This window comes from Cavia porcellus, unplaced genomic scaffold (genome assembly GCF_034190915.1).
Source record: "Cavia porcellus strain 051 isolate PalLab524CR breed Dunkin Hartley unplaced genomic scaffold, mCavPor4.1 scaffold_2, whole genome shotgun sequence".
Taxonomy (NCBI): Eukaryota; Metazoa; Chordata; class Mammalia; order Rodentia; family Caviidae; genus Cavia; species Cavia porcellus.
In genome coordinates, this window is record NW_026947485.1 from 64599441 (window position 1) to 64627417 (window position 27977).

General features: G+C 36.2%; 1 protein-coding gene across 2 annotated transcripts in view; it reads left to right on the top strand.

Annotated features, from left to right (window-relative positions):
- The first annotated feature begins 467 nt into the window (after positions 1-467).
- Cdk6 (cyclin dependent kinase 6) overlaps positions 468-27977 on the top strand; it is a 235538-nt gene continuing 208028 nt past the window's right edge. For both annotated transcript variants that reach the window (XM_003475102.5, XM_063242755.1), the window contains exon 1: positions 468-846. In XM_003475102.5, the coding sequence (XP_003475150.1) occupies positions 614-846 (233 nt within the window). In that variant the 5' untranslated portion in view covers positions 468-613. The remainder of the gene's footprint in view (positions 847-27977) is intronic.

Sequence of the window (27977 nt, forward strand, 5' to 3'; positions counted from 1 at the left end):
CTGGGCTGCTCGGCACGCCCCCTCCCGTTCCACTGCGTCCCGCGCGGCGCGCTCATCCCCGAGGGGCCCCTGCCGCCTCTCCGCGCGAAGACGGCTCCAGCCCTGCAGGGAAAGAAAAGTAACGAGAAACCAGGCAGGCTTCGGCGGCTTGGGAGAGGGCCGGAGCGCGTGGAGGTTTGCGTGGGGAGCTTCGAGCCGGAGGAGGAGGGGAGTTGGAGGAACCCCGCGTGGGGCGTCTGGGATGTCTGATTACACTTTCTTCTCGTCCTCTTGTCTCCTCTTTTAGGTGCGGAGATCGTGGATGGAGACACGCTGGGGCAGAGACTGTGTGATCGCGTCGGTGTCTGTGTAGAGGACTTCGCTTTGGGGAGGGAAGAGGAGGGATCGGCGCGCTCCTCCGCGGCGGCGACTCGGCAGGCGGAGTTTCGCGGCTGCGGCACCGAGGTTGCGCCAGCCCGCCGGGAGGTCGCTCCAGCCAGCCTCAGCGGCCGCGCGAGCTCCAGCGGTCGTGCCGGCCGGGGCGAAGGGAGAGCGAGACCGAGCTCCGGGAGTCCCGGAGAAGGGAACCAAGCAAGCGCACCCCGTCCGACCCCGCGGCGCCGCGCCAGGCGGCATGGAGAAGGACGGCCTGAGCCGCGCCGACCAGCAGTATGAGTGCGTGGCCGAGATCGGGGAGGGCGCCTATGGGAAAGTGTTCAAGGCCCGTGACCTGAAGAACGGAGGCCGATTCGTGGCACTGAAGCGCGTGCGGGTGCAGACCGGCGAGGAGGGCATGCCGCTCTCCACCATCCGCGAGGTGGCGGTGCTGAGGCACCTGGAGACCTTCGAGCACCCCAACGTGGTCAGGTGAGTGGGAACCGCGCCCGCGCCGTCTGGTGCCGAGCGCCGGGGGAGGCCGGCCGCGAGCCTCCGGTCCGGAAAGTGCTAGGCAGGAGGCGGCAGGGGAGGCCTGCTGCCACACGTTGACCAGACGGAGCCCCCCCAGCTGGACCCCAGTGACCTTGCCAATCAGCAAGGAAGACCTGGGCGAAAGCGATCTACGCCGGCTCCCCCACCGCCTGGCAACACCAAAGCGTTTTCCCCCTGCCCTCCCCGAAGGAGCTCGGGCCAGTTGGCTGCCTTTTAGGGACGGAATCAGCCAATTTGAGGTGTCCCCCGCATTCCCCTGAGTACTTTTTTCCTTATCTTGGGGGGAATTTTGAGGGACTGAGAGATGTAGCAGGTTGCGGTGTGGTAATTACTAAGAAGGGAACTTGAAGGGTGGAGCCCAGTTGTAAGGCTTAAGAAAATGCAGAAACATATGTTTGCCAATCATACTCGTGGTTTCTTTTTTTAATTGAAGTTTCATAAAAAAGAATGAGTTTTGAGAGTTAAGGAGTTTCAGTGTTGAAGCCCAGCGTTGACAGCGTCGTTTTAAAAGTGCCTTACAAAACTAGTAGTTGTTTGAATTACTTCATCTGGCTGGGCTGACACTGTCCTTAGACTACTTCACCTAAGGCTTTGATGTGAGTTGGAGATGTGGTGTCTTTAGATTCTGCCCTTCCTTTCCTTGGAGGTTTTATGCAAGGGGTTGGAGAGGAAGCAGTCCACAGTCTCTCCTGTGTGTAGAAACCAGTGTTAAAGTAATTTAGGATAATTATGTTTTCTTAGTAATCCTGGAATTTCTTCATTGTGTTGTTGTGTTGTCTTCTTTAAAACAGAGGAACATAGCTACATAGTTTGAAGTCGAAAAAGAATCCACAGAAAATGGGCTGTGATTTAACCTTTCTCAGCTCGGTACTGTGTTGGAAAAAGATCTTGGGATCTTGTTCCTGTCTTCTCCGCCATCTAGGAATTCTGTTCAAGCACATGGCTACTGTGGGTGCTGTAGATGAAATTATGTAAATAAGAACAGCTAAATATTTTTGTAAAAAGTCAAAACAATTTAACGTTACTCATCAACATGGAGAGACTCAAGACTGACCTTTGAAATACCAAGCGCTTTGTAGACTTAGAGAGACCAACTGTCTACAGAATCTTCCTGGGAGGTTTTAACTTGTCTTCTCTTATCCTAGGCTGGGTGATTTGTGTGATGCTTTGTTCCCAACACAATTAAACTTAGGCTATAAGGCAGCAAAAGAACCCTAAATACGTAAATAAGGTAGAAAAGGCTGTAAATATAGGACTCATTGTACCTCTGTTCTAGCTAATTACAAGTGGGGGAGCAAAAGATAAAGAGACTGACAGAATGGAAGATGAAATTTTATATGAAAGCAATAGATGACTGTTTGTGTGTGTACATTTGTGGAAAAATAACAACCATTTTGAGGGGAATATCTTTGTGATAATGGAGGGGAAAAGGGAGGGTACATTTAGTTATTTTCTCAGAGAAAGCACTGAAACTCTTCCCAGAGAAAGCATTGAAACTCTTCTGAGAGGATGAATTCCACTACAGTTTTTAAGACCAAACTTCTTTTTTATTTTTTTTTATCTATAAAGTGTCCAATTAAGGGTCATAAATAAATAAAATAATGTCCCAATCAGGGGCTTTTGCAGAGGCACCCTGTGTAATGCTATCATTTAAAGCCCAAAGTTTATGGAATGAATCATGTTCAAACCCAGATACCACAGGCTTTGGAACTAAGAAGGTACTTAATCGAGTATAACTAGCTTGAAGTTTGTCAGGAAAAGGCTATCAAGTCATATGTCCTGAAATCCAGCGACACTTGAGGAAGTTATTGATGAGGTCACCCTCATGAGCTACCAATCTCCATTCCCACTTTGCTTTCTTCCTGTTTCTTTTGCCTCTGCCTGGGGCAACCACTGCCCCCATGACTTTCTTGGCCAGACTAGGCATTCCAGATTTGAGAGGTGGCTCATATTATTTCAGGCATGGTCAGGAAGTCAAGTACAAATGACAGTTCTTTTCCTTCCAAGGGAGAGTGTCAAAGTTGGGCCCTGAACCTGTGATTTGTTGGCTTTTCTAGGATAAATTCAAGTCTTATTGCTTGTTCTTTTTTTGGGGTGGGGGGCACCAGGTATTGAACTCATGACTGCTTGCTTGTAAGGCAGGCACTTGTGCCATTGAGCTGAATCTCCAGCCCCATTATTCTTTGTTCTTTAAAAGTTGCTTAGAAGGGTGGGTACCTTTTTAAATACCTTCAAATTAGAAGTAATTGATAATAATTACAGGCCATCCTCACAGATAGCTAAACCCTAAGCTTGAAGAACAATGAACATATTGGTTTTGTTTTAATTTCAATGAGTTTGCCAGAAAAACTAGCTTGTTATTGCTGGCACGGGTACCGCATACATGCACAAGGATAAGGACTTGGAATTTTTGCTTACCTGCTCTTGATGTCTCCCAGGCCCATGCTTGGTCAGCCAAACAGTGTCTGGGATGTAAATTTACTCGTATTTTACAGTTGGTAATCCCAAATTCTAGCCCCTTTGCCAGAGTCGGATTTCAGTGTGAACTTATATTGGAGCTTCTGAATTCCACAAATGAGTTCTGTTTTCTATCCTCTACTAAAACACATGTATAGAGATAAAATACTACATGTTTTATCAGCCACCTTGTTTATTTACCAAATATTTATTGAGGATTTACCATGTGCCAGATTTTTTTAAAAGCTGAGGCTATACATGTGAGCAAGTCAGAAATCTTTACACTTGTACAACTTTCCAAGTAATGGGATGAACACCTCCTTTTTTTTTGGTCTTTTTTTGTTTTTATCGGTACCAGGGATCGAACTCACGACTGCCTGCTTGAAAAGCAAGCGCTTATGCCACTGAGCTAAATCCCCAGCCCCTAACACCTCTTTCTTTGGTCTCCTTCAAAATTCCAGCTGCCATATTTTGCTAATTTAACCTAATTAGTTTTACAAAGCAATTAATATTTGTAATAATTTAGTTACCAGTAATTTGCTAGTTGCATAAGCAAGATAACCAAAACCCTAACCAGAATCAAATGCTTTTCAAAGATTAAATTCTATCTTAGGCATTGACACGTAACTAATACATGTGAATATCTGAGATCTTTTTATTAAACAAATATTTAGGAGAGCCCTCCTTAAAAAACACGGAGCTTGTTGTTGGGAGTTACCTGGCTATTCCCATCAGATGGTTCGCTTGTGTTGAAAGAATAAGCTAATCAATGTAAAATCTATCCATGATAGTATCATGTGCCATTTTAGTGAGATATTGGTAAATATTATCTGTGTTGTCTCCAGGTATTTAATTTATTAGTGTAGCAGTAATTCAACTTCAAATACTGATTTTAGACACTGTAGGTCATTCCATATCAGTGGATAAACCTGTGATAGCTGAATGTCTAAATATGGTAAGTTGCTATTATTAGAATAGTCATTGCTTTAAAAACAAACAAAAACCTCAAAGAAAACAAAGAAAAAGTTGTGTAGCTCAATGATTTTTCAAGGAAAATTTTCTATTTTTTTTCTTAAAAATCTCAATAGTATATATTTAAGGAGAGAAAAAAATATCTTCTGTGTAGAAAAACAATCATTAACAGGGTAGGAAAAAATGTGGCATATTATTTGACTTCAGTGTAAAACCAGGTGTTTGGGTTTGTTCTTGGGAATCCTTATGAATAAAAGTGCTATAAATGCTATACTTACTAGGACTTTTTTGGTAAAATTAGGATTTTAAGTCTCCATTTACATTTCAGTATGTTAAAAATATGTTCCATCGTATGTTCTCTGAGAGTTTCTGGAAAAGGTTCCAATTTATCAGGCTTGTTTAGTATATAAACATTTTCACATATGGTGTTCTGATCATTCTTTCTTCCTGCAAAAGAACTCCATAATGCTGAATTTTTGACTTTGCAGTTATATACTTTTTATGTAACTGTTTTCACCATGGAATTTCTATGCGATAAAGGAAAAAATGGCCTGGAGGAAAGTTGTATAAACTTGAATAAATTTGGGGGATATTTTCCTTTTTAGGATTTGGGTAAATGATATCTAGAGACTCCTTGGTAACAATACATTACTTGATTTTTGAAAAAAATTGCCTCATTATTAACGATTCCTTAGAAATGTTTTTTTTAAAGACAGAAATAACCCATACTTACACATACTTACTCATTGTAAAATCATGGGTATCAGGTTTAGAAAACATTTTGTAAATCTTTCAGCCTTTTTATATTGTGGAAAAGGAAGCTAAAGCCCAAACGTCAAGCAACTTATTTGTCATGCTATTGCAAAATTGTCGACCTTTTCTTAAATCTGAGTAGCAAGTAGGCATTTTTGTTTTGTTTGATAGAAGAAGATAAATGAGTACATTGCTAGTTTGGGGGAAAGTGAACTCTATATGAACAAATATAATGACTTACCAGGAATAAATGAAATTATTCATGCAGGAAATTCTTGATTACCACACTATGTCCCATTGAAGTATAGCTGTTAAAAAAAAGATATGGTTGTTACATTAATTTCTGCTTTTAGAGAATTTGGGTTATATTTCATTTCAGTAGCTATAAGTAATAACACATGTAAGTATTTTATCTAAATAACTTGGTAATTACTCATTTTAGACAAAGAACAATAAGAAAAAATCAAAATGCTTGGTGCATGTTTGATGAATAAAATATCACAGCGTGACTCTGGCATCTGCCTTCCATTTCATTTGATGAAGTAAACACTGTAATGTTCTAAGTTTGACCCATAACTTATAAGCAAATATGTGTTACTTATGTTTTGTGATGAATTAATTGCTATTTTTTTAAACAACAGAAGTTTATTGTCTCCTGGTTCTTTTTTTAATTTTAATTTTTTGTTGGTACATTTTAGATAAGCATATTAATAACATTCATCTTAGGCAATTTGTACCTGTACATGATATTTCTTGCTGCTTTTTGTCCCATTTCCTTCTCGCTTCAACTCTTCTTCCCTCCTTACTTTGCTTTGCTTCTTATTTTATTCTTTCTACTTTTTTTCTTATGCCTTCTTTCCTTTCCTCTTCTCTTGCTCCCCTTTGAACATTTTCTTCCCATTTCCCAGTAGACCCTGTACATTTTGACCCTTACTTACACTGTCTGTTTCTCACATCAGAAACAATGCTGTATTTAAACATGCATCTGATTTATTTCACTTACAAGTATGGTCTTAAAGGGCATCCATTTAGCTAGAAATGTCTCCCTCCTTCTTTATGGCAGAGTAGTACTCCATTGTATTTCTCATGAGGTTCAAATGAACTTCTCTGTCTTCACTGGAAATAAGTTAATTCCGAGTTTCCTTACTAACTCATGGCAGAGATGAAATCTGGGTCCAGGTGAATCAATAGCAAAAGTGATTTGTGTGATGGTGGGTTTTGTCTAAGATCTAGGAGGCAGTATTGAAATTGGCACTCATGCTGGGTAACAAACATTTCAACTGAAAGTCAGCATTTGAATGATGATTTATAGATGCTGAGTCTGCTGCAGCAGGTGGCCAGCAAGAAGAGCTACTGATAGTAGTGTTGAATATGTTCAGGTACTGCCTTGCCAGGTCTGTTTTTATCAGCTGCACATGTAGCTGCTGTCATCTGAGAAGTTAGGTGAGAGCACTGTTAGACATGTGCAGGACGCTGTACATGTGTGCAGCTGTACACTTGAAGCCGAGAGACCACTAGAGATGAGATTCTACACATTCTTGTCCCATCCTTTCATATAGTTTGCCTAAAATTTTTGGCAACTACCAGCTTTGAAATCTAACCACTTAACAGTTTACCCGAATGTCACTTGGGCAGCATATTTGTTTATTGCTGACTATCCTAAGCATAGCTTGGGTCAATTCAAATAGTTGGTTCTTGTATTGAATAAATTTTATAAAATTGTCATTTTTATATTTCTTGTTATATTGCCTTAAAAATTGATTTAAAAAATGTTGTGGGTTTTGGTCATCTTGTAGGTTTTTTGTTTTGTTTTGTTTGATACTGGGGATCGAATTCACCTCACATTTGCCAGGCAGGTGCTTATGCCGCTGAGCTAACCCCTCAGTCCTGTCATCCTATATTTAATTGGAGTGGGGGGTGGTTAAGTAACTGTTTAAATTATTGATTCCTGTTATCTGCCCTTCTGAGAAGATTCAGTTTAGTAGAATTCAAGTCACAGTATGAAAATTTTTAATTGGGAAGGTCAATTTTGATTTATGAAGGAGTTTTATGAATATAAATAAAATGTCTTGATTTTTACTCAGCTGTTTTACTCCACAGCTACATGCATTGAGCTTAGCTAAAGTTCAGACAGTAGTTTATGTCCAGCCTTAGCAGGACAGAATGACTAATGATCATTGCATACTGAAAACTCCCTGGAGATATAAATGTATTTGCAGTTTAATGACTTCCTGTTTGCTGACCTAAAGACAAAGATTGTCTTTTATATACTTAAATGACATGGTATCTATAGCTATTAAGTAGAACAAGATAAATTATAAGGTTCTGATTTGGGCACTTTCCATTCTTTAGGAGGTAAATGCAGAGCATTAGCAGATATCTTGGGGTGACATTGATTTTGGGAGGTTTGGGGGTATTCTAAAGCATACTCATGTGAAATCTTACTTAGTAAGAGCCATCAAATACATTTTCATAATTTAAACTTTCATGACTCTGTCTTTGTCTTCAATACTAGTGTTGGTTTTGATGGTGTTTTCTGGTGTTGTTTGTGTAAATTTGTTACATGTATCGTTGAGCCATCAAACTTGTCCCTTTCCCTCAAATGCCCTTTATTCTCACTGCCTCTGAGACTTTAATTTGGACTGATTTCAAAGTTTGCATTTGAGACTCCTCCATGTGCCACTCTTTCCACTTGTTGAAATGCCAGCTGTCCTTCATTACCAAGGTGTCATCCCACCTTCTTGTGGTACACTTAGTAGCAATTAAGTTAATAGCTCATTTAAATAACATTTCTGCAGCCTTTTAACCCTGGTAACTTTGGACCTCTTTTATGGCACTTAATATGTATCTACCCTGTTACATTAGTTTTGTGTTATGTAAAATAAAATATTAATCCTCTCCTTTAGCCCATGACTAATCTCTCTGACTCTCTACTCTTTTACATACACCCAGTTGTAACTTCTTGAGGCAGGGAGTGTTTTGTGATCATTCTCTTTACACCCTGCATCTATTAGCAGTAAAATTAATAAATAATGAAGGAAATCATAGAAAAGGCATCCAGTTAATAGGAGGAACTTGTGGATTGTTAATATTAAGGAGTGTCAAATAAAGAGAGAGCATAGATTTGTACATTGGATTACACTTTTAGATTTTTGAGAAATGATATTTAAAATACTAAAAAGTATTTCACTTTTTTTAAACTGCAATCTGTGTGGTTTATATATTAAAGTCAGTTTAAAAGTTTTGGTGCTTTATTTGCATAGTTAACTATATAGTAAGACTTACTACATATTGTAATGAAGAATGAACATGTATTAGTGAAAGCTGAAAATGACTTGAACATTCTAAAATGTAAAAAATGTAAGGTATTGTGCATACATTTAAATCACTTGTTTGAATTCCTTTGTTTTTTCCTTTCAATTTTAATTCCTTTGGCTTTCCATGTTGTAAAACTATTAAACCAAAATTAGATAAAATCTTCCTAATAATTACCAAAATGTGATGATTCTAACTTTCATCCAGGCCTTGTCTTCTCCTTCGCATAATGCATGGACAGAAAATTTGGGTTCCACTGTCACATATCAGTAGGTTTAAGAAGTATTATTCCCACTTGAATTAATTCCCAGTTCCTCATACAGACCAGAAGGTTTAGTTAAGAAGTAATATTCCCACTTGAACTAATTCCAGTTCCTGAAGAAACACACGGTTAGGGTGTGTTTGTGCACTCACTCATGTGTGTACATGCAGAACACATTGATGCAAAGTTCCTGAAAGAAGAAATTGTATCATCTTATTCCTTGCTGTATCTCTTAGGTTGCTGCCTGACATTTTTTAGCTCAGAATTTAGTATTTTTAGTCAGGAATGTATCATGATGTCTGAAAATAAGAGTGGAGTTTTGGGCACTCAACAAGTATTTATTGAGAGTGTACTATATTCAGCTCCTTGCTAAATATGATTAAAAGTAATCATAAAATGTTCCCCCCAAAGTATGAAGTCTATCATTTGTTTTAAAATGAGGTATAAATACAAAAGGACTGATGACTGATTAAGAGAGATTTATTGTTCTAGTCTCTCTTCATTTATATGGGTTTGAAATTTATTATAACAATAAGTTCAAAAAATGTACCTGCTGGTTGACTGAGTAAGAAGACTTTGATTCTACCCTAAGTCCTCTACTTATTAACTTTCTGATGTTGGGTAAACCCCTAATGTCTGTTGGCTGCCGTTTCTCCACTCTAGAGTAGGAATTATGCCAACTCTTTGTACCTGACTGGATCATACATTATACAAATGCAGAGAATTATTTATAAAAGCAATCCCTTTCCTCAAGTAGTTAATATAATTTCGTCATGTACACAGATACCTGTGTTACTGGTTGTTAGCATGATTCTCCTACCCTGTGTGAAGGTCTGAACAGTATTTCTGAGAAGATGTATATTAGATTGGTAATAATTATAATAGAAAATAATCTTTCATCTGGGTATTAGTAATTGATGTCAGGTTTACCCAGTGCTGCATCTTACTGCTTAATGGATTTCCTGTGGGAGAGGGTGTAGATAAAAGCTGCTGAGAACACATGGGAGCTCCATGATTTCTTTTGCATTTCATTATTCAAAATAACTCAGAAATTAGTTGGATTTTTGCTGGTTCTCTCTCTATCTGTCTGTCTGTCTGTATGTCTCTCTCTCTCTCATTTCAAAACTTCAAACAGAATTATTCATTTTTACATTTGGAATTTCTCCTTGTTTATTTTCTGAGGCTGTCTGTGGAGTAACTACGTCATGATATTTAAATTTTTCTTCTGTGTATTCTGTTTAAAACATTAATAAATTCTGTACACAACAAGGAAGCTGTTCACTTTCAGTGACATTAATCTCTAGTGAGTCCTCTCTTTCCTTTTATTGCTAAATCTCATAATTTCTATGTTTGAAATTCCTATTGGTTAGTATAAAACATTTACTTTTCTAAATGTTTTTTTTTAGAAGGCATGCGAGTATTAAATTGGGAACATTAACACACTCAGTGACAAAACAAGAAAAGAGATTTCGTGTCAAAGGCAGACCTTTATGTGTATGGATATTGGCTCAGAAGTACATCTAAACATTGTTAGTGGAAAGCAAGAGACAGAGTAGTTCTAAACAGGGAATTTTAAATGATGTAATACATATTTCACCCATGTAGAAATACTAAAGAAGTTACTTAAGACCTTGGGTTAAAATGGGATGTATATTTTCTGATTGATCCATCAGAAACCAAATGACAGAATTGAACTTAGGTTAGCAAGGACTCCCAGAGCCGTCTCTGAATTAAGTGCATGTGAATTACGTAAAGAAGTGGAAGAACAGAGTCCTTTGAAATGACACACTTCTTTACACATTAAGATACAAAAGAAATGCTGTGACACCCTGCTAGTCATTACAAATGTTTTATCCCAATAGGATTTAATCAGTGGTTATTTATTTAACCTCTGGATTGTCAGACTAAAACTGATGCCAACTGGGTTCTTAGAGGTACCAGCTAATTTTGAAAGGGGAAAAAGTCTTTTTCAGAGGCATTACCCTCCACTTCTCAAATGTTGACTGACAAAGAGTGATGGATAGGATTGATCTTGAGGAAAACTACTGTGTGGTATGGTTGAATCTATGGAACCAAGTCCAGTCCTGGAAATACAAGGTTTGAGATGGGTCAAAAGAAGCATCTTTGTGTATGAAAGGTTTTTGTTTCACTTTAGTTGATAAAAAGGTGAAGCCATCATTAAGCAGAGACTGGTCTAGAATGTTATCTGTGTATCTGAAAGGACAACACATTCTGTAAAAGCAGTGAAGAATGTGGGAGGCAAGGAGCTGAGCTGAAGAGGTGAGAGAATCTGATGCAGGAAATAGCTCTGAGGTGTCTTCATTGACTTGGTATCTGCACCATGGTGATCTGAAGGTAGATGAAAGTTCTGCCATGTTTAGAAGTCCTTGTGAAAGAGTAAATTCAAGGGTGTCATTCTTAAAATTCCCAAATGTTAAAGTGATATAGCTGTGTGATTACTCTTTCCTGGGACTTTATTTTCTCTCCTTACAATTGCCCACTATACCTAGCACTCGATTATTGGTTGAATATTTGTGTGAATTAGTATTGACTGTTTATTTCCCATTAGAACAAAGTTCTGTGAGAGCAGAAACTTGTTTGTTTTGTTCACTGCTTTGCTTACAGCTTTTAGAACAATGCCTGGCCCATATTCTAATAGGTAAGTGACTGGGTGAGTTAAAAAGTAATTTTTATAGTGATTTTATTGACAGTAAAATGCAAATTTATATCACAGTTTAGCCAATATTTTATTTTTCTACTACATTGAAAACTCTTTGGGGTTATATAATTATGATAGATTGGTTTCTGGAATTAGTACTTATTGAAGAATTAATGATTATTAGTAAATTAATTGGACCCTGAAATACATATACCTTCTAAGCTACTTCTTCCATTTCTGTCACTAATATATTAAAAAACTTTATATCAGTAATATTAAATGATATGTAATATTTTATGTGGTCATATGATTCTTTGCAGATTTGATTTAGATATTTTGGTGGAAATTTGGGGATGCTGTTTCCAGTTTCTGGACCATGAATTTTTAAAAAATACTGATATGTGTTTCCCTAAAGAGTTAAATATAAGCTGTTGAAGTCTATTTTTTAATTTTTTTAAAAAATTTTTTGGTACTGGGATTGTACTCATGACCTTGCACTTGCTAGGCAGGCACTTACACCACTGAGCTAAATCCCCAGTCCTTGAAACCCTTTTAAAAATGGTTATACTTGTCCTTTCTAGGACAGTTAGCATCTCTCCCTGGAGGCAAGTGCTATTACTTCAGTCACATTGTGTTGGTTGCCAGCAAGTTCAAAGCAACAGTAATATAAGGGGAAGGCAATAAACCCCACATCTTAGTGGAAGGAATGTTAAAGAATCTGTACTTTCGTCCTTGACTTTTTTTTCTATCATGACATTAATATTAATAAAGTGCAGAGGTACCTATGATAAAAAATAAGCTTTCTGCCCCAACTATTCATATTCCCAGCACTACTCAGATACATGACTTCTTTCAACTCTTTTGTTTTTGGTGTTACTGGTAGTTACCTCCATAAATCTAGATACAGTGCTGTGCTGTTTCCTGTTTCTTGGTACTTTATTTCAGATAATGTCTATTGAATTCCTACTTTGAAAGATGAAGATTTAACTCATTATTACTACCCTCTATTATTTTCTTCACTTTTTACCTTTTTAAAATTTTTATTTCATACAATAATTTTAAATATTGTCTCTAAACATCAGTTTCATATCCTTTAATTTTGGGCAGTATCTCTGTATTTTCCCCTTAGTAAATTTTAGACATTCTGTTTAGTTATGAACTGATACCAAATTGTGGTTTTAATTGGATGACTAAAATTGTTATATATCTTTCATTTGCTCATTGGCCATTCTGATAATTTTCTTTTGAGAAATATCTAGGTGTTTCAATCTTTGAAACAACTAGATTTCCTTAGTGCATGTAAGAGTTCATTATATATTCTGGAGTACTTTGTCAGCCATATGTATTGTTTGTGTTTTCTCCAGGTCTTTGGCATTGCGTTTCATTTTCTTCTTTGTTTGCTTTTATCAATATATTTGTGATACATAATAATTACACAAATTTTGGAGAATTTGTACATACTCATTTTATATCTTGATCATCCCCTTTTTTTAATGGTTTATGTGGAAGAGAAAATTTTAATTTAGTCATCTTTTTTTGTATCTGAAAACATTTGTTTACTTGCAGGGTATGTGGAATTTTTCCTGTTTTTTTCTGTTTCCTGTTTTTTCCTGTTTTTTCCTGTTTTTTCCTGTTTTCTGTTTCCTGTTTTTTCCTGTTTTTTTTTAACATTCAGGTTAATTCTTTATGTATAGTTTGAGGTAAGAGTTGAAGTTCATTTCTTTCCTATGTGAATATTGAACTATTCTAGAACCATTTTGTTGAAAAGACTATTCTTTCCTTATTTTGAATTACCTTGGCAGTTTTGTCTAAAAATCGGTTGGCCATATATATTTGGGCCTACTTTTGGACTTTTGGTTGTGTTCTGTTGATTTGTTTATCTTCATGCCAATCCTGTGATGTTTTGATTTTTTTTCTTTTTTTGTCTTTTTAGAGGCAGGGTTTCACTTTACATTTCAGCCTGGCCTTGAACTCACATTGTAGTCCATGCTGGCCTCAAACTTTGCAGTGATCCTCCTGCTTCACCCTCCCAACTGCTGGGATTACAAGCATGCACACACCATGGTGTTTAGATTAACATAGTTTTTACAGTAGATCTTAAAATCAGGTGTATTTTAAGTTCTTCAGCTTCATTCTGTTTCAAAATTATTTTGCATTTTCTTGTTCCTTTGGATTTTTGCATTATTTGAGAATCAATTTGTTAATTCAAAGTCTCCCTAAGATTTTGATTGGGATAATATTTAAACAATTAATTGGGGAGGAGGTATTAATATTAACATTATTGAGAATTCTGATAATGAATGTGGTATATTCTCTATATTTATCTTTGTTGTGTAGCTTTTAATGTGAAAGTCTTGTTTGTATTTTGTTAAGTTGTCCCTATGCATTTAATGTTTTCCAGTGCTGTTGAGTTTTTTGGGTTTTTTGAGACAGAGTCTCGCTTATACAGTTCGGGCTGATCTTGAGCTCACTTTGTAGCCCAGGCTGGTCTCAAACTCTCAGTGATCCTCTTCCCTCCACCTCTTGAATACTGAGATTGCAGGCATGACTGGGCAATAACCATCATGCCCAGTTTTAATGCTATTGTAAATGGCAATTTCAGAGTCTTCATTGTAAGTATATAGACATTCAGTCTTTTGTATATTGACTTTTTATATAGTGACCTGAAAAATTTAAGTATCAGTCTGATAGCTTTTTTACGTTCCTTAGTATTTTTATATACATGGCCACATTGTTTGCGAATACATTTGGTTTTTCCCCCCAATATTCTTATTTTTGTTTACTTTTCTTGCTCTTCTACACTAGCTTTTCTGCAGTGGTCAGAACCTCAGTACAGTGTTTAATAAAAGTGCTAAGAGCTAATAGTTTTGTCTGTTTCCAATAATATTCCATCATTTGCCCATAAGTATGTTGCTAGTTTTAGGTTTGCCTGGATGTCCTTGAGTATATTCAACAAGTTCCAACATAACTTTGTTTACCGAACTTTAATCATGATTGGGTGGTGGCTGTTTTGTCAGGTTTTTTGCTGCATTATTACTTTTTTTTTTTTGGTACTGAGGATCAAACCCACGATCTTCTGTTCGCCACACAAGAGCTTATACCACAGTTTGCTGCATTATTGAATCTATTACCTGATTATTCTTTTATTCTGTTAATGTGCTGTGAATTGTATTGATTGAATTTTGAAAGATGAACCAATCATATTCTGGAGATAAATACCAGTTGGTCAGGATATACTTTTTTTAATATTGCTAAGATTTTGCACAGAATTTTTGCATCTGCATTCATGAATGATAGTGGTCTATGGTTTTCCTTTTTATAATTTGTAATTCTCAAGAGTGTTTTGTATTTTCAGGTTTACTAGTATATGTTTACTAGTGTAAGTTCTTTTTTGTCTTTCAAATGTCTGTAGTCCCCTCTGTCATTCCTGTTGTTGGTAATTTGTATGTTTTTTCTTTCTTTTTGATAAAACAGATGGAATTGCATCAATTTTATTCTGTTAAACCAGTTTTGGTTTTATTAGTTTCCTCTTTTGTTTGCTCAAATTGATATTGTTCTTTATTTCTTTGTCCTGCTCACTGGGTTGAACTTAAATCATCTTTAGCTTCTTAACGTAAATTTTTATATCTTTTAATGTAAACATTTGAGTTTTATTTTCTTCTTACATATTTTGATACACTGATGCTATTTTTCAGTGCAAAATATTTTAATCCTTTGAAAACTAATTTCTTCTTTGACCTATAGATTTTTAAATTTCTAAATATGTGGTGGCTTTTTCAAGTACCTTTCTGTTTAAATCTGTTCTAATCAGAGAATGACTCATGTATGATTTTAGTCCTTTCTAAATTTTGTTCAGCATGTAGTCTACCTTGATACCTGTCCTGTTTCTTTTTTCGTATTTCCCTTTTCCCTCATTTTGCATTTACTTTCCTTTAAGACTTTGAGCATATTTATTTTATAATAATTGCTTCAGTGTCTTTTTCTACCGTTACATAAGGTCTGTCATTTCTAAGTCTACTTCTGTTGACTGATTTTTCTCTTGTGGTTATGGGCCACATTTACTTGTATGAATCTACATGTTCTAATAATTTTTAAATTGAATACCAGATGTCATGAATATTACATTGATAACTGCTGGACTTTGTTCTTTTTTAAAAAGTGTTAGATTTTGTTCTCATAGGCAGTAAAGCTATTTATCATTCAGTTTAAGCCTGCCATTGCTTAGTGTATTATTATTAGAGATGAAATACAGTACAGCTTTACTTATTAGCTTAGCTCTAGTAATAAGACATTACTCTTTTGTTTTTTCTTTGGCTGGTAGAAAGCTGAAAATTTGATTCTTCTTGTGAGATCTAAGCATCATTCAGCTTACAACTTCTTCACGATCTTTCCTCAGAAAACTCTTTTTTCCTTGGTATCACATAGTTCCACATGCAATTTGATATTCAGCCAAGATTTCAATAGTTTCCATGTCATTTCTTGAATTTTTATTCTGGGTAGCCTTTTATTCCCTCCAGTACTCTGTCTCGAAATTTTTAACCACCTCAGCCTTTTCATCCTTCAATTCTGATCTTCATCTTCTTAACTCTTTGAGACAAGAGATTTCTGTTTGAGTGCCACCTCCCTGCACCTGTGATCTGGAAATTGCCTGAAAACAAAAAGCAAGGGCAGTCTAGGGCTCAACTAAGTTATTTTTCTCTCCCTCAGGGATTGTAGTTTTTACTGCCTCTAGTCTAATATCTGAAAACAGTTGTTTCATGTGTTTGTCCAGTTTCTAGTTATTTATGGCAGGTGAGTAGTTTTGACCCTTTTGCTCCCTTCTCATCCTGTATGTCCATTTGTTTTATAAATATTACTATCGTTATTAAAGGGACCTTTTCTCTTCGGTAGCTCTCATTTCTGCATAAAATTTCTGGGAGATTAGTTTAAGATGGGCAACTTGAAGTAGGAATATACTTCATAGGCTTTACTAGGGGAAGACCTGTTGTCAGGATGTGAAAGCATCTCCAGATGCTGGAACGAGAGGTTTTAACTCCAAGCTGCTAGGTCTGGGATGACAGAGGGATAGTAACCAGATTGTCCTGTATCAGCCCTTGTGATGCCTCCTTGTTTGTGCTAACTTCTCTCTTCTTTTCCATTGCAACTGCTGATTCCTCCTTGGTGTCCAGACCTTGTTCTTCTGCAGCATCCTCACAGCTTGTTCTAGGCACTGGCTTTCCTTCTACAAAAAGTATTTGAGCATGCTACTAATGGTTACTGACCTAGAAGAAGTACATGGATGTATAGTTGTATAATAATTCCAAGATAAAAAAGTTAAAAACAGTGATTAATAGAAGGCATTTCAGAATGCATCTGATTATATGTCCTCCACGTTGAAGACCACTGTCTTTAGTGACTTCCTCGATCAACTTAAGGTTTCATTCGTCTAGAAAACTTATTTAACTCTCCTTGCTTTTTAAAAAAAGATTTTCCTTCTGGAATCTTTTATTTCAGTAGTACCCAAGAAAGATTGATGATAAACATTTTTGATGAGTTTGCCATGTGGTACTCAGTTTGCTTTTCTGATGAGAGCAGAAGGACTATAGCTTGAAAATTACATATTACCTGCAAGAAGTTTTCTTTATGCAGTGGTTCTTAAATTTAGGTGTGTCAGAATGAGTGTGAACCAAGTGACCTGGAAATTTCACCAGGAACAAAAAAAGTTTAAGAACAGCTGCCCTGCAGAAATAATGGGTGTCATGTGAGATACATTGTCCTGTGTATTCCACGTTCTTTAATTTTGGGGATGGTACAATCTTTAGGAAGGGGGATCTTAAATATAGAAAAAATATTATCTCACTTATTCAATGCCTGTGTCACCTGGCTATCTAAATTCATTATCACATTCTAGATTTTCATCCAGTTGATACCCTATCATCCTTAAAGCTAATAGCTGGTACAAACTGTAACATGCAAAAAGTAATGGAACATAATATTGGGAATGTTACCTAATTGATTTTTCTTAAGGACAGCAAACTACAAAAATAAATCTACTATAAATTAATTTTCACAGGAATTTCCCATCTCTGATGAACTAAAAGAATAAATTCTGCATGCAAATGAATCATTACGGGCTTAATTGTATCTCATTGAATACTCAAGTTTACTCACTGTGGTGTGTTTTTGATGGAGACAGGAAGTGAAAAGGCACGGTCTATGATTTTTTTTTTTCTATGAAGTCTCAGCCAGTCTTTTAATGTTTTTCATTGAGGCTTTGGTCGCTAGGGTAAGTGACTCAAGGTATCTATTGCTACTTAGCTGTTTTTAAGGGGGAATTTCCCCCACATTCTCCCCTTCCCAAAATAGCTAATTATACACTGAAAGTTTCAGTACATTGTTCAGAGTTTGTGAAGTCAGCATATTTCTGGAAGCTCACTGTGAATGTAATTCTTAGCTGTACTGATGCTTTTGTTTCTTCATCTCTGCAGCTAGCACTGTACTGTAAGAACACAATTCTATCGCTATTTTTTTCCCTCACATTTGATGTGGTAGTTTGCATACAGCTGCGGAGTAGACAGTTACCTTTGAAAGGAACATTTGGCCGCTCTAATTTGATTAAAGAAAACCACCTCAATCATTTGTAGACTGAGAACGTTTTCATTTTAACTTGGCAGTAGGAGTTGGGAATGTACTCATTGCCCTTAGATATGTAAGGGGGAGTAGTTAGGGAACAAAACCAACTGCTTGAATAAAAACACTTTGCATGTTTCTTTTTTGGAGACAAGCAATATAATATAGGATTAATTCTCTTTCTTTTTGCTCCTAAGTTTTCTATAATCTTAATTTTCATTTCCATCTCCTTTTTAATTACTAAGTTAGTTACTTAGTAATTCCAGTGGGTAGATTCTGGCAGGTATAGATTGCTCCCCTAAAATAACTTGGGTGCAGTTTAAGTCCTTAAAATTTAACCTATTTTTACTTAGTAATAAAATTTCAAATAGTACATGACTGCAAATTATATGTGCTTTCTTGGCCACTGTTAGGAAAGTTTAAAAAGGGTTTAGGTCCTGGGTACACAGATCAAGGTTGGGAATTGAGTTATAGCTTGCACAGAAAAAAAATCCCTCCCTGTTAGAAGCTTGCAATCCTGAAGCTAGGTATTATCTCACATATATGGACTTGGTCTCTGAGATAGAAGATCTGAGTTTAAGCTCACCCCGTTAGTATAACACTTCAGAATATATTCTGTTGATTGTGGGTTGGTATCAACTTCATGTATGTATTATTAAGAAACATTGAGGACATATATTAAGTGATATCTCTGAAGTTAGGTGCTTTATACTTAGCTGTTGCTTAGTTGATCTAACTGCCTCTTCCTCTTCTTGGTGCAATACCCCACAGGAATGGTTTGAAGGGGAGTAGTTTTGTTCTTAGTACTCAATATAGACTTCTTCAGATTTTAATACCATGTGCATCCTTCTCTCACGCAGGAATCTATGTAGTTTGCCTTGTTTTTCTCTGGTCAAGCATGACACTACATCATGTAGCAGTTTCTAGGCATGATCATCATATTATAGGAGCTGTTAATGAAAATTATCTGTCTGATAGAGCCTTTTTATCATTTTCAGGTGTTAGAATTATCTCCACATTTAATCTTGAAAATTATGCACTTGAAGCCACTCTAGTCTGTGGCTGGATGTCAGGAACCAAGAAGGAATTTTTTTTTACATATAGTAGGGAGAATATAAATCTTTTCAGTCATATCTGTGTCATCTAAGTATACAAGGATGGTAAGAAACTGAAAAGAAGATTGTTAAAAGTGTCTGCTGCATTGAAGTTTGAGGACTAACGATTTTTAGTAGAAACAGCTTTTGTAACTATAGATAAATCCCTAGTTCACAAGGCTTATTTTTGTAACTGAATAATACATGATGAATAAAATATTGCTGAAAGTAATGCTCACTTTTTGTTTTGTTTAGTTACTGTAATTGTATCAGATATAATTTAGAAAATTAAATGCAGCCAGGCAAAGATTGCACACCTGTAATCTTAATACTCTAGAAAGCTGAAGCATGAAGATTGTAAGTTCAAACTGAGGTTGGGCAACTTAGTGAGATCCTGTCTCAAAATTAAAAAAAAGAAAAAGAAAAGGTTGGTGGCTGCTGGGAATGCCAAGGCGCTGGGTCCAATTCTCAGTACCAACCAAACAAAACAGAATAGAACAAAACAAAATCCTAGTGATTGAAGAAAGACTGGTGTAATTTGAATTAAGATATCTGGAAGTCTGTGGGGATTTTGCAGGAAAATGCTAGCTACTAATTGTCACTTCAAAGTTTCTTTTCTGTCAATAAAGTATTAGCTTAATTTCTCATATATAATTTAGTTTTCTAAGGAGTCCTACTGAGTTCTGTCCTCTGTACTATACTGTTCCCAGTTTTATCTAGTGTTGCTGCTAACATAGTTGACTGTTCATTCAAATCCACTGAAACTTAGGTTTTTAAGTGAAATATGAGGAAGCTAGTCTGAGAGCAAAGTTTTGTGTTTTAAAATGTATAATGGATGTGTCATTTCTTTTCTTCATGGCAGTTGTCTAAGCACTGTTTTTACAGAAATAGAAAGGGAAGTTGCATGAGGATTGGTCTTCCCATTTTGCAGATAAAGAAACAGACAATTTAAGTAACTTGCTCAAGGTCAGCTGTCTGGCAGAGTCAAGACTGGACCACAAGTCATGACTCACAAGTATAAAATCCTCTGTTTTATACTTGTTCTGAAACTGCAAGATTTTTAGTCATGCAAAAATTGGGATTTGATTCTTGTCAAGGCCTGTTTAGCAAATTGAATCCAAATAAACTACAGGCTGACAAAGCACATGGAGACGGAAACTACCTTGCCTTCTATTACTAAAAACTAGAGATGTAATTACTTAATTCGGACAGATATTCTGTACTTTCTTTCTTTAGGTGCTGGGGTTTGAACCCAGGCCTTTGAGCATGCTAAGTGTTCCTCCACCCTCATGATGCACCCCAAACAACTTGTCTTAATAAACATGTCCAGAGACCTGCACCTGGAATTTAGACTGCTGAGTGGTATTGTTACTATGTGCTGCTCCTTAACTTGTTGGCACTCAGGTTTCTGTAACCTGGCTAAACCAGTGAGAAAAGGAAGGAAGAGTATCAGGTCACAGGAAGTAGGCTCACCTTTGAATCTGGCACGAGAAGTGCTGACAGCAGTGTTACATATGCTTCTGATGACTCAGCTTTTCCTGGTTTCTCTTTGCAGTCACACTGGTTTGTAGTATCAGATGACCTTGCTCCAAACTGAAGGGTTTCAGGGAACCTTTCGTTTCTTTCTCATTAAAAATTTGTAGCCATTTCTTCTGTTTTTTTAATTAATAATAGTAAGGATGAACCATTATAGGTTGTACTGGATTAGATGCTTTTTTTTCTTAGAATGTTCACAGCCTGAGAAAGTAGCTTTGGCCTTGAACTATGGTTAAATATATCTTTACTTCTCAAATCAAGGCAGTCCTACTGTGATCCATTTGGTCTTTTTATTGTTTGTCTACTCTTACAAAGCAGAATTGGAAGGAAATGGAGTTCAATAATAGCAGTGTTTGCCACTTCAATTTTGGGAAAGGCTTAGTGACCATTGAAGAGGAAGGAGCAAGGGAAATCCTGGATCTGTACCTCATGTACCACTTTCAGTGGACAGGAATAGGCCCACTGCATGAGTGAGCATATTTTGCTTTTGTTAATTGCTTTTAGGTTTAGGATTAGCCAAAATTTTTACACCCTTAAATTATTAAAATTTAGTGCAAAGGTGAAAAATTTCAGAAACCTTGAAAACTCAGAGAACCTTCAAACTCATTTACCTGAGTATTTCTTGGCTGCCATACCATTAATTACAGGGTATAGGTAAGATATCCTCAGTGTTGACAATCAACTTATTAATACATTGAACATTGTTATTATTACTTATTAAAAGATTATGGAACAACTTGAAGACAATTTTGTACATTATCTTAACATACTTGTAACATTTCTTTACAAATGTATTTTATTAAGAAAATTCTAAAATTAGTAATTTAAGTGAAAAAATAGGTGCTGTATATTGTGGCAAAAAATCAGGCTATATTTAAAACATAAGTATTTATTATTAAATGTATTTATATATTCATCTTTACAGAGACCTCTAAGTAGCAAGAATTTCTGGCCCTTTAACTACTTCCAAATAATAAGAGTAAAAATCCCTAAGGAAAACATAGCCCTGACCTTTTTGCACAGGTAATCCAAATGAGCAATTTGCTTTGAAGTGGAATCTTTTTCATAATCATACTGAAAATATGCAGTAGTACATATTCCTTTGAATGTCTTTCATTCAGAAACATATTTTTGTTTATCCGAGTATTCTACCAGCTGAAAATGGATTATGTTCTGCTTGTGGATCTAACCATCCAACCTCAAGATAAGTGAGAAATTACATGAAGAGCTTTATTCCAAGGCATCTGATGTTAGAAGACTTTGGGCTGCTGGAAAATTCAACACTAAATTTTACTCAACTGATTGTTAAAAAGGGAATGATTGAAGATAAACAGAATTTATAAACCCATTTTTATAGCAGAATCATGTCCAGTAATAGTACATTATTTTTGAACTATTTATTTTCTAGAAGATACTCAAGTGAGTCAGTTGTTTCAGATATGGCTGTAGCATTTTTATTAAACTATGTGACCAACTGTCCATAGAATAGCCTTTTGAAGCATCACAAATCACAAAAAGTTTGGTGAAAATGACCAGTGTAGGTAAAAACAAATTAAATTTCTTTTCTGTGAGCTGTGAGTTGTTGCCATAAAAATCTGAGAATTGGTAGCACAGATTTGAGACTACAAGCATCTGGGGCTGCCCACCTGCGTAAAAACTAATACTTGGCTTCATTTTGCTTTTTACTCATCTTGAGCTCATTTAGTGAGTACTCTGTGTACTGAGATAGAGGAGAAACTTCTACTTATCACTAAAAGAGATAGTAGATGAGGTAAACCCCAGTATTAAAAAATTAGAATATGATAAAATGCACTTAACATTATAACTCCTAATTTTATGTTGAATATTGAGAAGATACTGTAAGATTTATCCTTCATTAGAATCCTGATAAAATGACAAGCTATGAGTAATGCCTATAACCTGCTTCTAGAAAATTAGACTAAATAAAATTTTCATTTGGTTATTCAATTTGACTCTTACAATAGATGGAAGAACTGTTTGTCATGTCTATTGAAAAAATAAGTTTTTATTTTAAAATTTTACATCTTAAGTTCATTTATGGAGAGAGAAGTTAGGAAATTGAGATAGCAGTAAAAGGTAAGCAGGAAGTTTAGATAGAGTGTAAAATAAGAAATTGAAAGAAAACTAAAATATTTAAGAAAAGAATATTTAGAAAGTAGATAAAAAGAATAGAAAATGACCAGAAGCTTGAGATCAAATGTTAAAAACAAATAATTTTTTAAAGTTCAAATATCATTAAAATGTAAATATTAACATGACAAAAATTTCTGACTCTTGAGAGGGTATCTATATACTCAACAGAAGAAATGAAGTTTAAAGAAGAGAATACAGACTCAAAAGTACAAGGGAATAAAACAGAACTAAAATTAATTTGGCTTCAAAAGTAGTATAATTACATTTTAGCATAATTTATCTTAAATTGTTGACCTTTGCTAAAAACCTAAATAAACATGCATTTGTGGTCCCTTCATACAATGTCACTTGTGGGAACCATAAGGTAAATTCATCTTGCATTCATCCAGCTTTTGATCTTACCATAGAAAAATATTTTTAAGAGTTGTGCTTCACATGTCAACAGTTTTTCTGTCTGTTCTATGTATTTTTCAAAATTTCTGTTCATTTTTATTGTTGATGTTAGTATAAATGATATGCTGTACCCATCATCTGGTTACACAGACATTTGTGTCATGTTACATTAAAATACAAACTTACTACTTTAAACATAGGTACTACGCTAATGGATAAGCAATTTAGGAAACAGTTCTTCAGTCCTCTGGCTCCCATCTTCATAAGGGACCCAAGCATATGCATTTTGCATTTAGTTGCATGTTTTTTGTAAAGATGATAACAAAGTGGTAAGTAGTGATAAAAGTTAATGGTGGGAACAACCACTAGCAAAACAGAGAGTTGCTTCAGAACCTATAATTGCTGCCCTTGAACAGGGGCATTTTAAATGTTCATCTGTACATTTTTAAAGTACTTTGCTGAATTTTGGGCAAATTTGGAACATACTTTTATATATATTCTGTAAGTAAGGTGGGAAAATCTTCAGTTATCTGGGTTTACTTCATGCTGTAGATTTAGAAGCTTGTAAAGATAAAATATTTGACTTTTTCTAAGAAAATGGATTTATTTTTCCTTTGTTGTTGTTATAAAATAAACATAAATTTATCATTTTAACCATTTTCAAGTGTACAATTCACTGACTCTTAGTACACATACCTTGTCATACAATTGTCACCTCTATCCATCTCCAGAATTTTTCGGTCACTCCAAACTGGGAAGTTTCTACCCGGGATACAATGAGTCCCCTATATGTGGCTCCCCCACAGGATAGATTTTTTAAATGACATCTAAGAGATGGAAAGAAGGGACAGGGATTTTAAAAAAAGAATTAAGTTGTGTTGTGCACATGTATTAACTCATGATAAATGTAATTAATCAGTATGTACTGCAGATATGTGCTCATGATAATCCCAGAAAAAAACCAGAAGAGAACCAGGTGATACCATACCAAGGTTTAGGATTAGAAGTAATATTATAAATGTTCCATATAAGACAGTAAAAAATAAATGATTAATATCATAGAGACCCACTAAAGTTAGCTCAAGAAAGAGGGATCCTATGGTATGGAAACAGTACTCCCATGAGAATCTTTATACATTGGTCTTCTAGGACAGGGGTTCTGGACTTTGGGAGACTGAATACCTGCTGTCTGTGTTATGCCAGGAATTGTGTAGAATTTCCTCCTGCTATCACCCCTTCTTCTTTCTCTCTGCTTTCTGTGTGAGAAAGCTTTCTGTGCTTTCTTTTCCTTGTAATGTTTTGTTCCAGTTCATGAGGCCATTAAGTCATCCCAGCACTTACCCATGATCTTGATTGGAACTCCACATTGATGTTTAATAACTGTTTCCTCTTGTTCTACTACAGAATCTGAGGTAGGGAGTGGTGAAAACAGCCCACGTCCGAAAAAGATCTGTCTTTACTCCTTGGTTTCATGTGATTGAGAAAATTTGTTAATATTTTGATTCTTTGTTCTTCTAAGGTCTGAGTCTTTAATAAGCAAAATGCCATATTTGTCATGAAAACACAGTGCTAAATTGATTTTGAAATTTGATTATGTATTTTAAAGTTATGTATGTGTTACTAGATAGGGTTAAAACTATCTACCAACACTGAACAGTAGAATTTTGTTTTGTTTGTTGGCTTGTATTACTCTCTCCAACTTCAGCTGCAGTACATCTCTTAGACTACGGAAGGATTTCATGGAGCACTAGGTTGCATGGATGAGCATTGCCAGTCCTTGCCCACAGAGGTGCCTTGAGCTCACTGATTTGGTGGAAAAATCATTCTTTTTATGGTGAAAATTCGGAACACCATGATAGAAAATGGATTTTTATTTTAAACCATTGAGCAGAAATGCTACTTGGCTTTTTTTAATATCTAGAAGACTGCTTATATAATTAATGCACTATCCTTTTACCAACAAACTGCAAAGCAGAGTCCCTTTGATCCTGAATGAGCTGAGCCAAGGGAAGTGGCAACATGATTGGGATGGTTCGGTGGTACCACATGACTCAGTCTCCTACTGGCCCCGTGTTTATATACCACTCTTGAGTGTGCCTGCTTTGGAGGCCTAGCTTACGTGATCACTTTTCTTCCATTGGAACTTTACGCCCTTGAAATCAAAAGAAAGGGCAGTGTTTTAGAGCCTGTGGTCTATCCTATTCATTTGTTCAGTCTGAACCTGGAATTATACAAGTTCTACTGCATGTAACCAGAATTTGTGCCTTGAGACCACATTACAGCAGTGCTCTTGAACCATTTTTTCCTCCCCCAGCAGACATTTGACAATCTTTGGACACATTTTCTTATTACACATAGGGGTGGGGTAATCCTATTAGTGTCTAATAAATAAAAATCATGGATGCTTTTTAATATCCTACAGTTACCAGGGAAGCTCCCTACAGCAAACAATTCAAAAAGTGTGAAGGTTCATAATCAGTGTCACAAAAGGGTACCAGTTAATAGAAATTCTGGAAGATAAAAATAAGTCTGTGGCATAAGTTGGGGGAAGTGCAATATACAGGCCATGCCATCTAGCATTAATAAGCTAAAATTCATATAATCAGCGCTCCAAGTGTTAGCACTTTGCATGACCACCATTGCATGAGAAGAGGAAAAGTTGGTATAGGGATACTGTATTTTCCTTGATTGCTTAGTTGATGGCAAAGTGAGACTACTGAGGTGGATGGAATTGAAGCAACTAAAAAATTTGGGATATCCTTAGAGTATAATTCAAAACTGCAACCCAGAATGAAGACTGATGCCTGGAATTTTGGATCCTCTGGGGAAACAGGTTTTTTAAAAGGAAATTAATTAGAATGAGGCCTCCAGAGTGGGATGGCTCGATGATAACAAGGCCTTAGAAGAGAAGCCTCAGCTGGGAGAGTCCATGGCTATCTAAGCCAATGGACACAAATTAGACCGTATTTGAAATTACAGATGCATTGCCTCTCTGTGCTTTATTGTCATAATATGTATGATGGTGGTTGGTGTATTACATTTTATAGTTTTCCTTTTAATGTTTCTGCTTATGAAATGCCATTAATCCACATGAGGCAATTAAAATAATCAGTAAGGAAGTGACTATTATAGTGAATTAAAGTGATTCATATTAATCTGTGGGTGTGGTAGATGGTTATACAGGTTAAGGCTTTACTTGTTTTTCTCTCACCCAGACTTGAACCTTTAAAATTGCTTTCTCTTCTTAATATGTTCTATTATTAACCAAGTTTGGTGGTTTTCTTTTTAGGTGCTGGGTTTTTTTTTTTCCATTGTCGTCGTTACTATACCATTCCAAAATTCTATCAGTATAGAACTGTAGTACTGACATCTGTTAGTCTTTTTTCCCATAAATGTCTTCTAGTATGTATCATACCTTCCTCTCACATCATGTAATACATGTTCCAAAATGCCCCGTAATATCTACCACCTCAAGTCCAGATTCTTCTCGATGTCCTATTGTCTGGATCTGCCTTTCATGTTCATATTTCTTCATCCTGAGGAAGCCCTCTGCTTGGCTCTCAGGCAGAACTTGCTTACATTTTCTAGCTATCCTGCTCCTGTGTCTTCACTCTGTGGTTTGCCTGCTGTTCCTTTTACCTGGTTAGTAAGCACTCATCTTCAAAGTTCATCTTGGCTCTCATCAGCTCTTGAGACATTTCTGGAAATTTTAGTACTAACAGTGTTTACTTCTTCTTGAGAAGTCCCTGTCACCTAGTTTAGCTCTGTGTGTTATCATCTCCTGCAGTGTCAGCGGTTGTTGCGTGCCTTCTTTCTTTAGCTATAGTGACTAAAGCTCCTTGTAAGCAGAATTTACGTGTGTGTGTGTGTGTGTGTGTGTGTGTGTGTGTGTGTGTTAGTACAGTGATAACCAAATTGAAGATGACTTAATACATGCTTGCTTGATAATTATGTAAGGTAATCTATTTATTAAAAAATTACATTGAATAATATCCACAAATACAATAACACATACTATGAAAGGAAAGTTTAAAAACTAATTACTGTAAGTCATCTGGAATTCTATGGGACATGTATGTTTTTAAAATTATATAAGCTCATACTCAGAATGAACTGGCTTTTCCCCCTAGAGTAGTAAAACCCAACTGAGAGAAAATTTTATACTCAGGACATTTGGCAGCGTCTGTTGATGCTTTGGTTGCCAGAAATGGAGAGATGAACTGGTATCTAGTGAGGAGCAGCTGGGGAAGATCTTTGTGTACTATCCAAGATACTACCCTACAACGTAGTTATTCAGTCTTGGATTAAGAGTGCCAAAAGGAATCCTAATTTAGAGCTCTCTGTGGGCACCACCATTAATGTACTTTACCACCTAATGGAATGAGAACTTGCAAAAACAGAGCACATTTTTATATGGAGGAAATGATCACACATTATAAGCTTCTGACTATTAGGAACTGCAGCTCTGTATACAGGCCAGGAGAGTCTTGACAGTTAAAGAGATATGTATTAGCTGCTTGTGTAATAAACCAGCACTTTGTGTCTTTAGACTGACCTTTAGTAGTAATGGATGATAAACTGAGAACTCTCAATGCTAAGTGCATGCAGCCCATAATTTTAGAAAAGAAGAGCCATTTGCTAACCTCGAAGATATTGAAATTTTAGGGCAAATTTTCAACAAATTGACCTTGCTCCAAAAGGAATGATAGTTATATTAACATATTGCAGCATGCATCCATTTGTTTTTCCAAATATTTTGAAAGCTTCTTTGGAGAATACTAGACAATTTTTAAAGTGTAGCAGTAGTGTGTTTTCCTTTCTGAACTTAATTTTGGGAGATGCCTTTGCCGCATTCAGTGGCAGA